The sequence below is a fragment of the Somniosus microcephalus genome, chromosome 3 (assembly GCF_052327205.1).
Source record: "Somniosus microcephalus isolate GS21.2 chromosome 3, FLI_Smic_1.0, whole genome shotgun sequence".
Lineage (NCBI taxonomy): Eukaryota > Metazoa > Chordata > Chondrichthyes > Squaliformes > Somniosidae > Somniosus > Somniosus microcephalus.
This window is the reverse complement of record NC_140989.1, coordinates 344941669-344953623: the sequence shown is the minus strand read 5'-3', so window position 1 is coordinate 344953623 and position 11955 is coordinate 344941669. Positions and strand designations below refer to the sequence as shown.

Sequence of the window (11955 nt, the reverse complement as noted above, 5' to 3'; positions counted from 1 at the left end):
TGGTTGCAGGGCGGTCTCTGCCCCGGAATGGTTGGAGGGCGGTCTCTGCCCCGGAATGGTTGCAGGGGGGTCTCTGCCCCAGGCTGGTTGCAGGGGGGTTTCTGCCCCAGAATGGTTGCAGGGCGGTCTTTGCCCCAGAATCTTTGCAGGGGGGTCTCTGCCCCAGAATGGTTGCAGGGCGGTCTCTGCCCCAGAATGGTTGCAGGGCGGTCTTTGCCCCAGAATCTTTGCAGGGGGGTCTCTGCCCCGGAATGGTTGCAGGGCGGTCTCTGCCCCGGAATGGTTGCAGGGCGGTCTCTGCCCCGGAATGGTTGCAGGGCGGTCTCTGCCCCGGAATGGTTGCAGGGCGGTCTCTGCCCCGGAATGGTTGCAGGGCGGTCTCTGCCCCGGAATGGTTGCAGGGCGGTCTCTGCCCCGGAATGGTTGCAGGGCGGTCTCTGCCTCGGAATGGTTGCAGGGGGGTTTCTGCCCCAGGCTGGTTGCAGGGGGGTCTCTGCCCCAGGCTGGTTGCAGGGGGGGTCTCTGCCCCAGGCTGGTTGTTGGGGGTCTCTACCCTGGGCTGGTTGTGGGGGTCCCTGCATCGGGCCGGGAGCTGGTTGCGGGGGGAGTCTCTGCCCTGGTTGGGGGCGGGTTGTGGCTGGGGGTCTCTGTCCCGGGCGGGGGTTGTGGGTAGTCTCTGCCCCGAGTTGCGGGGGGTTTCTGCCCCGGGCTGGTTGTTGGGGGTCCCTGCCTCGGGCCGGGGGTTGTGGGGGGTCTCTGCCCCGGGTTGTGGGGGGGAAATCCCTGCCCCGGGTTGTTGGGGGGGGAATCCCTGCCCCGGGTTGTTTGGGGGGGGAATCCCTGCCCCGGGTTGTTTGGGGGGGGAATCCCTGCCCCGGGTTGTTTGGGGGGGGAATCCCTGCCCCGGGTTGTTTGGGGGGTGAATCCCTGCCCCGGGTTGTTTGGGGGGGGAATCCCTGCCCCGGGTTGTTTGGGGGGGGAATCCCTGCCCCGGGTTGTTTGGGGGGGGAATCCCTGCCCCGGGTTGTTTGGGGGGGGAATCCCTGCCCCGGGTTGTTGGGGGGGGGAATCCCTGCCCCGGGTTGTTGGGGGGGGGAATCCCTGCCCCGGGTTGTTGGGGGGGGGAATCCCTGCCCCGGGTTGTTGGGGGGGGGAATCCCTGCCCCGGGTTGTTGGGGGGGGGAATCCCTGCCCCGGGCTGGGGGCAGGTTGCGGTCAGGCGCGCGGCCCGGGAACAATGGCAGGAAGTGACGTCCGGTGGAAAGCGGTCTATTAGCGCGGCGGGTTGTGGGAGCTGCCTGTGAGCTCACCTTGCGGAGAGATCTAGAAGTGGCGGCCCCGGGGCGGGTGAAGGTGAGCGGCGAGTGGGGTAACCGGGCCCGTCAGGTTTGGTCGGGCCGCTGCTGGCTATAAGTGGCGTGTCGGGGTGTGAAGGTGGCCTCTGGGTTACCGGGGGGGGTGACGAGAGGAGCGGCTCTTGCTTCCTGCCAGCTCCCCGCACTGCGCGCATTGACCATCGGTTCACCTACAAGAGGCCCGGCCTCATAGAATCAGAAATATACAGCACAGAAGGAGGCCATTGAGCCCATGGTGTCTGCTGGCCGAATCCCACTTTCCAGCTCTTGCTCCGTAGCCCTGTAGGTTACAGCACTTCAGGTGCATAGCCAAGTACTTTTTAAATACGGTGAGGGTTCCTGCCTCTACCACCCTTTCAGACAATGAGTTCCAGACCCCCACCACTCTCTAGGTGAAAACATTTCTCCTTAACTTCTCTCTAATCCCTCTACCAATTACTTTAAATCTGTGCCCCCTCATTATTGACCGCTGCTAAGGGACATAGGTCCTTCCTATCCACTCTATCTAGGCCCCTCATAATTTTATACACCTCAATTAGGTTTCCCCTCAGCCTTCTCTGTTCCAAAGAAAACAACCCCAGCCCAGCCAATCTTTCCTCATAGCTAAAATTCCCCAGCCCAGGCAACATCCTCGTAAATCTCCTCTACACCCTCTCTAGTGCAATCACATCCTTCCTGTAATGTGGTGACCAGAACTGCACGCAGTACTCTAGTTGCGGCTTAACTAGCGTTTTATACAGTTCAAGCATAACCTCCCTGCTCTTGTATGTCTCGGCTAATAAAGGCAAATAACCCGTATGCCTTTTTAACCACCTTATCTACCTGTCCTGCTACCTCCAGGAATCTATGGACATGCACTCCAAGGTCCCACTGATCCTCTGCACTTCTCAGTGTCCTACCATTTATTGTATATTCCCTTGCCTTGTTAGCCCTCCCCAAATGCATTACCTCACACTTCTCCAGATTGAATTCCATTTGCCACTGTTCTGCCCACCTGACCAGTCCATTGATATCTTCCTGCAGTCTGCAGCTTTCTTCTTCATTATCAACCACACGACCAATTTCTGTATCATCTGCAAACTTCTTAATCATGCTCCCTACATTCAAGTCCACATCATTGATATATACCACAAAAAGCAAAGGACCCAGTACTGAGCCCTGTGGAACCCCACTGGAAACAGCCTTCCAGTCACAAAAACACCCTTCGACCTTTACCCTGTTTCCTGCCTCTGAGCCAATTTTGGATCCAACTTGCCGCTTTGCCTTGGATCCCATGGGCTTTTACTTTCGTGACCAGTCTGCCATGCGGGACTTTATCAAAAGCCTTGCTAAAATCCATATAGACTACATCAAACCCACTACCCTCATCGACCCTCCTTGTTACCTCCTCAAAAAATTCAATCAAGTTAGTCAGACATGACCTTCCCTTAACATCCATGCTGACTGTCCCTGATTAAACTGTGTCTTTCTAAATGAAGATTTATCCTGTCCCTCAGAAATTTTTCCAATAATTTTCCCACCACTGAGTTTAGGCTGACTGGCCTGTAATTACTCGGTCTATCCCTTTCTCCCTTTTTAAACAATGGTACCATGTTAGCAGTCCTCCAATGCTCTGGTACCACACCTGTAGCCAGAGAGGATTGGAAAATGGTCAGAGCCTCTGCTACTCTCAACAGTCTGGGATACATTTCACCTGAGCCTGGGGATCTATCCACTTTCAAAGATGCTAAACCAATTAATATTTCCTCTTTCACTATGTTTATTTCATCTAATATTTCACACTCCTCCTCCCTGATTGCAATGTCTGCATCTTCCCTCTCTGTTGTGAAAACAGACGCAAAGTATTCATTAAGAACCATACCCATGTCTTCCGCCTCCACACACAGGTTACCTTTATGGTCCCTAATAGGCCCTACTCTTACTTTAGTTATCCTCTTGCTCTTAATGTATTTATAAAACATCTTTGGGTTTTCCTTGATTTTACTTGCCAATATTTTTTCATGCCCTCTCTTTGCTTTCCTAATTTCCTTTTTAATTTCCCCCCTGCACTTTCCATGCTCTTCTTGGGTTTCTGCAATATTGAGTCCTCGGTATCTGTTCTAAGCTTCAGTTCACCTCTTTACCTTATCTCCCACCCCCCCCCCCCAACCCCAACCCAAATACCAGCCCTGCCACCTCCCCAGTGCAACATTCGCCTGTTTGATAACCCGCTCCAGACGTGTGCGTGTCCTGTAAAGCGGACAACACAACCGGAGTTCCGATACAATGCCTGGGTAATAGTGGATCATTGATAAACTGTTTGAACGGTACGGAGGGTTATGCAATGTTGTGGGAGATGGTAGAGTATGGACAATGGCCTAGAAATTCGGGTCGGAGGCTTCCCGTGGGTGTAAGCCCCCGACCTGCACTTACCTTGTTAAAAGCAGGCCTTGCGCCTGCTTTTTAACAGTGTAACTCCTGGAGATTTACCCTCCCGGAGAAACCTGGAAAAAAAACGTAAGTTCGATGCGCACGTGTTCCACCTCTTAACCCCTTTCAAGGGAACTGAAGTGCCGGTTTCCCGCGCATGCGCAGTGTATGCACGAAACCGGCACTTCCATTGGGCTTACGGGTGAGTACCCCGTGTGTGCTTACCCGTGGAGACCTGAATTTCTGGGCCAATAACCATTACATTCTAGAAATTGCTCCTCAGTTTTGGCCAGTGAGATTCTGTGAAGGGTGTTGAAGGTCAGCATTTAAAAACATGAGATTCCTCTGATTTACCACTTGTGCTGAGATACTTAACTGGATATATGAGGATATTAATTCCGATATCATTAAAATGATTGTGACCCACATTTTCATCATCTTAGACCTCGTTGTCTCATCTGTAGAATCTAATATAGCAGTGGAGACTGCTCAGCAAGCACGAATTTCAATAAATATATTTCATATTAGACATATTTCAGATCATTTGCCTTTTCCATGCGGCACAAGTGGCTGAAATATATTACTTTAGAATTGGTTTAAATACACAAAGCAATCCACTCTTACATAAATGGGGTGAGGTAAGTGATTTGCTGTTTTGTGTCACGAGTTACAGGATCAGTTATCACTTCAGGGACTATTCTGTTTCTTCACCTATCCATGTTTTCTACTGAAATGGCTTTTATGGACTAATCTCGCTGTCCCCCCATCCCCAACCAACACACATGGAGACCAGTATTTAAGAGTTACGTGGTAATTAGATGACCAATAAAATTATGGAAGATATATAATTCTTAGGTTATTTCAACGGACTTATTTATTCAGCAATTGACGTTGAATTTCTAATATGTTTAAAGGTCGCACTCCCCAGATTAACAGCATTAGCACCAAGACTGCTGTTTGGTTAGCGAAGCACCTTATCTTTTTTATGCTAATGCAAGATGTTTTCGGCAGGCTTAGTATAACTATTCTTAATGCCCGGTGGATGTAAATTTTAGTCATGACCAACATTTAATGGAGGAATTAATTCCATGACTTAGAACTTTTGCACTTTTTAAATTTTACAATGCCCTGTGCAGTTGCAAGTGGTATGTGATGAGTGAAATCTCCCCACTGAATCATGATGGTTAGAAAAGAACTTGCATTTATATGGCACCTTTCACATCCTCATGACATCACAGTGCTTTACAGACACTGAAGTACACTATGAAGTGTACTGTTGTAATGTCAGCAGATGTGGTCGCTAGCTTGCACACAGCAAGGTCCTGTGATGAGAGAACTGACTGGATGGATAATCTATATTTACTGGTGTTAATTGAGGAATAAATGTAGGCCAGGCCACTGGGAGAACTCCCCTGCTCTTCAAATCGTGCCATGGAATATGTTACGTCAGCCTGATGGGCCAAATGGGGCCTCAGTTTAACACCTCATTGGAAAGATGACACCTTCGACAGTGGAGCACTCCCTCGTAAGAACATAAGAAATAGGAGCAGGAGCAGGCCATACGGCCCCACAAGCCTGCTCCGCCATTCAATAAGATCGTGGCTGATCTTTTACATCAACTCCACTTTCCCGCACTATCCCCATATCCCTTGATTACCTTAGTGCCCAAAAATCTATCTCAGTCTTGAATATACTCAACGACTGAGCATCCGCAGCCCTCTGGGGTAGAGAATTCCAAAGATTCACCACCCTCTGAGTGAAGAAATTCCTCCTCATCTCAGTCTTAAATGGCCGAGCCCTTATCCTGCGACACTGATCCCTGGTTCTAGACTCTCCAGCCAGGAGAGACCGCCTCTCGGCATCTACCCTGTCAAGCCCTCTAAGAATTTTATGGGGGAAAAATTCAGTATCGCCCCGTTTGGGGTGCGATTATCGGCCGTGCGCAAAGTTTAGTGTCTGGCGCTAATTATCGCCTCCAACTGCAAACTTGGCTTTTATTGCCTCCGGAGTTGATTGGAGCGCTAAATCAGGCACTACACACCCCTCTTAAGGCGCAAAGGCTGAGGAGCGAGGCGCTACCTCAGAGCGCTGGCGAAGCTCATGTGATGTCAGTCAGCAATGGAACACAGACACAATGGCGCCGGCCATTTCTTAAAGGAGAGGGTCGATCTTGCTCTCCATCCACATCCTGCTCATTGCAGCCTTGAATCTCGGTCTGGAGAGACCTGTACATCAAATCTACTGGAAAGAACAATGGAGAGGCCCAGGGAAAGAGCTGAGAGTGCAGCCCCCACAGTCTCTTCTAAATCGATAAAAGGAAGGGCAAGTCAAAATGAACCTGCAAAGTGCTGCTCAGTACCCAAAACTCCTTCACACAGCGTTGAATCTCTCCAGAAGTCTCTCTCTCAGAATGTGTGATGCAAAAATGTCAGCAACAAAAAAAGGCAGGTAGCGGTCGCTTTTAAATAGCGCTCCCCCAGTCCCTTCCTGACTGCAAAACGCTCCCCTCAACCTGTTGTTGCTCGCGGCAGGGGGTAAGGCAGGGGGCGCCACTCAGTATTCGGTCCGGGGTGTTGCACACTCAACTGACGTCACGATCTGCCAGCGCAGGAGATCGTGGCGGTAGTGTTTAGCGCCGCCACAAAATATCTAGTTAATTTTGCGAGCGGCGCAAACATCGGCGCGCACAGGCGCTAGCTGCTTTGCGCCCCATTAGCGCCCTCTTAAGGCGCTAACGGGAGGCGCAAACCAACTGAATTTTTCCCCCTATATGTTTTAATGGGAATCACCTCTCATTCTTCTAAACTCAGTCTCCTCTCATAGGACAGCCCTCTCATCACAGGAATCAATCTAGTAAACCTTTGTTGCACCCCCTCTAAGGCTAGTATATCCTTCCTTAGGTAAAGAGACTAAAACTGCACACAGTACTCTTATACTGCAACCCCCTTGCAATAAAGGCTAACATACCATTTGCCTTCCTAATTGCATGTTAACTTTCTGTGATTTGTGTGCAAGGACACCCAAATCCCTCTGAATCCCAACATTTTTCACCTTTTCAAAAATATTCTGCTTTTTCATTCTTCCTACCAAAGTGGATAATTTCACACTTCCCCACGCTACTGCATCTCCCACCTTCTTGCCCAATCAGTTAACCTGTCTATATCCCATTTGCGCCTCCTCACAGTTTACATTCCCACCCAGCTTAGTATCGTCAGCAAACTTGGATACATCGCACTTGGTCCCTTCGTCTAAGTCATTAACATAGATTGTAAATAGCTGACACCTTGCGGCACTCCACTAGTTACACCCTGCGATCCTGAAAATGATTCCTACTTTCTGTTTTCAGTCCGTTAGCCAATTCTCAATCCATGCTAATATATTACCCCCAATCCCATGTGTAAGTCTCAGTATGGCACTGCAGTGTTTGCCTAGATTAAATGCTCAAATCTGGTATAGGGCTTGGACTCACAGCCTTCTGACTCAGAGGCGAGAGACATACCACTGAGCGAAGGCTGACACTATTGAGATTGTGGAAGACATAATTGTTTAAGATAACAACAGAAAACGCTGGAAAAACTCAGCAGGCCAGGCAACATCCGTGGAGAGAAAATAGAGTCAACGTTTCGGGGCAAACCCTTTGTCAAGACTGGAAAAGCACAGGAAATGAAATAGATTAAGAGGCCAGGCTGGGAGAGAACAAAAGAGAAGTGAAGAGACATTAAGAGGTATTCAAAACAAGACGAGATGGTGATCGGACTAGTGGAGACAAAAGACGGCTCTAGATTAGGTGTGAAATGCGGATTGGGTGACCGCTTTGCGGAACACCTCCGTTCAGTCCGTAAGGATGACCCCGAGCTTCTGGTCGCCTGTCACTTTAATTCACCGCCCCACTCCCACTCAGACCTCACCGTCCTCGGCCTCTTGCATTGTTCCACGGAAGCTCAGCGTAAGCTCGAGGAACAGCACCTCATCTTCCGATTAGGCACTTTACAGCCTTCTGGACTCAATATCGAGTTCAACAATTTCAGATCATAACCTCGGCCCCCATTACATTTTTACTTATTTTTTATCCACGCCTTTGTTTTGGCCCTTCCTCCCCCCCCTTTTTTTCTCCTACATGGCAGCTGTCTCCCATTCTGCCAGTGCATTTCACACCTAATCTAGAGCTGTCTTTTGTCTCTTTACGAGTCCTATCATCATCTCATCTCGTTTTGAATACCTCTTAATGTCTCTTCACTTCTCTTTTGTTCTCTCCCAGCCCGGCCTTTTAATCTATTTCATTTTCTGTGCTTTTCCAGTTTTGACAAAGGGTTTGACCCGAAACGTTGACTCTTTTTTCTCTCCATGGATGTTGCCTGGCCTGCTGAGTTTTTCCAGCATTTTCTGTTGTTATTTTGGATTTCCAGCATCTGCAGTATTTTGCTATCGTAATTGTTTATGGGAACTGATAAGTGAAAAATGAATTCTTGTCTATAGCATATTTAAGTATGGGAATTGTAAAAAAAAAGGTTTGCAAGGATCTTGTCAGTTTGATTACCTCTTAATTACAGCTTCTTTTGAATTAGGACATGACCAGATGGTGGTCTGGTTTATATATTATTAATTATAACCCATGTATTGAGTAAATGCTGACGTTTTGATACTTTAAACAATAATACCGTAGAGCTAGCATGGCATTCAGCTTATAATCGGATTGTTGCTTTTTGTCACATTGTTATAAATTTAAAGGGCTTACCATGTTTCACAGCATATACTTGAGGCCTTAAGTCATCCAAAGGATGGGAGCATCCACGTCAACGCTACCTAACGATGTGCAAATAGCCTCTGCTACTGCTGCACCACAGGCAACATCCTCATTGTCGGAATGCCCTATGCATCAAGCCAAGAAGGAAGGTAAACATATTTAAATAGTTGGCGCCTGAATACTGGTGTGCTTGAAGCATAGGAATGTGATCTGCAACCCACTAGTAAAATTCTTTTGTGAAAACAATGTTTTATATTAAGCACATTTTGGGGATAGAGGATCTCATCATTATTGAGAAAATTAAATGTATCTTGGAATTGGTTCGAATCCGGCCTCGGGTGACTGTCTGTGTGGAGTTTGCACATTCTCCCCGTGTTTGCGTGGGTTTTCTCCGGGTGCTCCGGTTTCCTCCCACAGTCCAAAGATGTGCGGGTTAGGTTGATTGGCTATGATAAATTGACCCTTAGTGTTAGGGGGATTAAATACGTGGGGTTACAGGGATAGGGTGGGATATGTGTTGGTGTAGGAGTTACGGGGATCGGGTGGGATATGTGTCGGTGCAGGCTCGACGGGCCGAAATGGCCTCTATCTGCACTGTGGGGTTTCTGTGACAATTGCTGTAGAGTCTTTTCAGAATGAGAGCAACTAATTTAGTTGCTACATAATTTGGCACTTTAGAAAGTTTGGATATTCACACAGTAAGGGTATTTTACACATCTGACCATTTGTGTTATGCATGAACAAGTATTTTAAACTCATTGTCCTTGACGTTACGCTGTGAATATTAGTGTACTGATATTTAGTGTGTTTGTTACTTTGCTATCTTCGTGACTCTTAACCCAACAAAGGAATTTAGCATTCATACTCTAAAACACCAACAGCAGAATTTCAAGGCTGTCACTACAGAATAGCATTGATAATGTTAATTCTAATTAATTTATATGAATTGATCATCTTTTTGCAACCTGCGTTCCGTCAGGTTGTCCAATGGATCAGGCAACTGCAACAGCTCCCTCAGCGGAGAATGCATCTTATCCCTTGCCAGCACATCAGGAGAGGGCGTATGAATATGTGAAGTGTCCCATGAGAGCAGCTGACAGGCCAGAAACAGGAGATGATATTGATCCCAGAAATATGGTAAGTAGGACAGGATTCATCCTAATCTTTTAAATGTTAACGTTGTCCATGTTTTTCCACTTTGTAAATCAGTGTGTTTCACTGCTACCCTTGCTAAGTTTTCCATTATAGTAAAGAATTTAGGCAAAAACTGCCCTGCTGATCATTTTTAAAACCTTACGGGTAAAGATAGATACCACGAATACCTTTGGTAGGCTATATAATGTTTTTCATCAAAATGTGATGCTTTAATTCTGCTGTCTGTATCTATTTACGTGCTTATTTTAACTGTTGATTGACTGAGCAATTGATGCTTGAACTCCAGATAGTTGGCCTTGCTCGGCATATCAGACAGATGTTGCACAGTCACATCTATGAAATTAATAACCTATGCTACCAGTTTATTTATAAATTCAACATGTTGCACCTTCTAAAATTATTTTTTGGATGTCTTGCTTGTAAAGGAAGTAATAGAAAGCTTGCAACATGTTACAGAGAAGTTAGATAAATTGTGAAACTTAGTTGCAGTGAGGCAGAATGTGTTCTAGGGAAGATGCATTTCATTTCAGCTGAAATTAGCATTTAAACAGTGAGTGTTGACAGTGGTTTTAGATTTTTAATTTTTCCTTTCTAAGATTCAGTTTAGTGAAATCAACTCTTTTGAGCAGGGGCTGTATTTATCTTTTTAGATAAAAGCTATATGATGACACCCTGTGATTGTTTTTTGAAGTTGGTATTTATATGTACAAGAACCTTATCACTTTGTTTTATAGATGCCACCACCTAACCAGAAGCCAGCACCAGATCAGCCTTACCCTCTTTCTGTAGTCAGAGAGGAGTCCTCCATTCCTAGGCCTCATTCAGAAAAGAATTGGGTATACCCTTCTGAACAGATGTTTTGGAATGCAATGCTGAGGAAAGGGTAAGCAGACAAAGACATATTGTTACGTAGGCACTTGTATTACGGAGAGAAAAGTTATGTAACTTGAGTACCAGTCTCCATTACTACCTTCAGACATGGGTTAAGGAAAGGAATGCCACCAGGTAGCTGCTAATGCTTGCAGGTTTGATTCTATCTGTAGTCTGCATCACACAGCTACCCTTACTTAAAAACCTAGAGATTTGTAGTTTCTCTAAGGAGCTCGAAAAGAAGGCTGTGCAGATGGAAGGATTAAAACTGATGCAGTATGGGGCACTCTTATTTTGTGACTGAGGACTGTTATTGTGGTAGTATAGCAAAAGCTCAGAATTGCTTTTAGTCTATTTTTGTATTCCTGCTTTGAGCACTTGGCTCAATGTTTCATGTCACATTGAATGAGTACCAGATTATTTGGTTTAAAATTTTCAGCCACTGCATAGATTTGTTGACTAGCTAATAATAAAAATGTGCTTTGGTCTTGAGTTTAATTAACAGTCTTGTTTTAGGAAAGTCAGTGAATTATTAGATCAAGTGTGTGCAATTGTAATAAGTTGATGGTAATTGGAGCATCCCAGTGGCTCAGTGAGTAAATGTACAACATTGTGTGAAACTGAACCATACAGACCAGGAGGGTTCAAGGCTTGATTCCAAGCCTGTGGTGAGTTAGCTGAACTTTGCCACGGTGCCCCGGACTAGGGATGTGAAAAATCAGCAGATTCCTGTTCCTGATTGCTGTCCAGTTACCTTTGCTGGGAGGTGTGGATGTAAAGACAGGATTGGGCTCAGCCGTGATGCCTTCATGGGCAATAGCCTCTTGACTCTCATTGTCTACGCTCTCACCGTGGTAAGCTACTGGAGATTGTTGGCACTCGGAGAACCGTACCCCAGCAAGACTTCAGGAGAGGAAAGGAAAATTAAAATAAAACACGCCAATACAAATATCTTTTACCCTATATTTGTAAAACTATATGCTGTAAATAAATAAAAACAGTTTTCTTTGTCCTATTACTAATCTAGCACAGGTTTTATATTGCTAGGATGTCTAAATACCAATGTTTAGTTCAGATTAATGAATAGTACAGAGTATCTGTGTTTCATCACTGTATTCTTGTTGTTGTAAGTGCTGATTTTGAAAAAAGGTCATGGTTTTATATTCTGTAATTCAACATTCATTTCACTCAGTATGATTGTTTGTGTTCCGCTCAAGAAAATTGATTATTTGAGCAGTGAAAAAAGTGTTCAGTGTTTTGATTTAAAGTTGTATTCCACCATTCTATAATTATTTTGCAGGTGGCGCTGGCGTAATGAAGACATTACAGCTAACGATATGTCAAACATTATTAAGATCCATAATCAGAACAATGAACAGGCCTGGAATGAAATACTCAAGTGGGAAGCGCTCCATGCCAAGT

The 11955-nt window shown here is 46.2% G+C and overlaps 1 protein-coding gene across 1 annotated transcript in view; it reads left to right on the top strand.

Moving 5' to 3' along the window:
• The first annotated feature begins 1246 nt into the window (after positions 1–1246).
• Positions 1247–11955, top strand: part of hccsb (holocytochrome c synthase b) — a 27284-nt gene continuing 16575 nt past the window's right edge. The window contains exons 1-5 of the mRNA XM_085983273.1: positions 1247–1353; positions 8512–8657; positions 9488–9645; positions 10398–10546; positions 11834–11953. Of these exons, the coding sequence (XP_085839399.1) occupies positions 8543–8657; positions 9488–9645; positions 10398–10546; positions 11834–11953 (542 nt within the window). The 5' untranslated portion in view covers positions 1247–1353; positions 8512–8542. The remainder of the gene's footprint in view (positions 1354–8511; positions 8658–9487; positions 9646–10397; positions 10547–11833; positions 11954–11955) is intronic.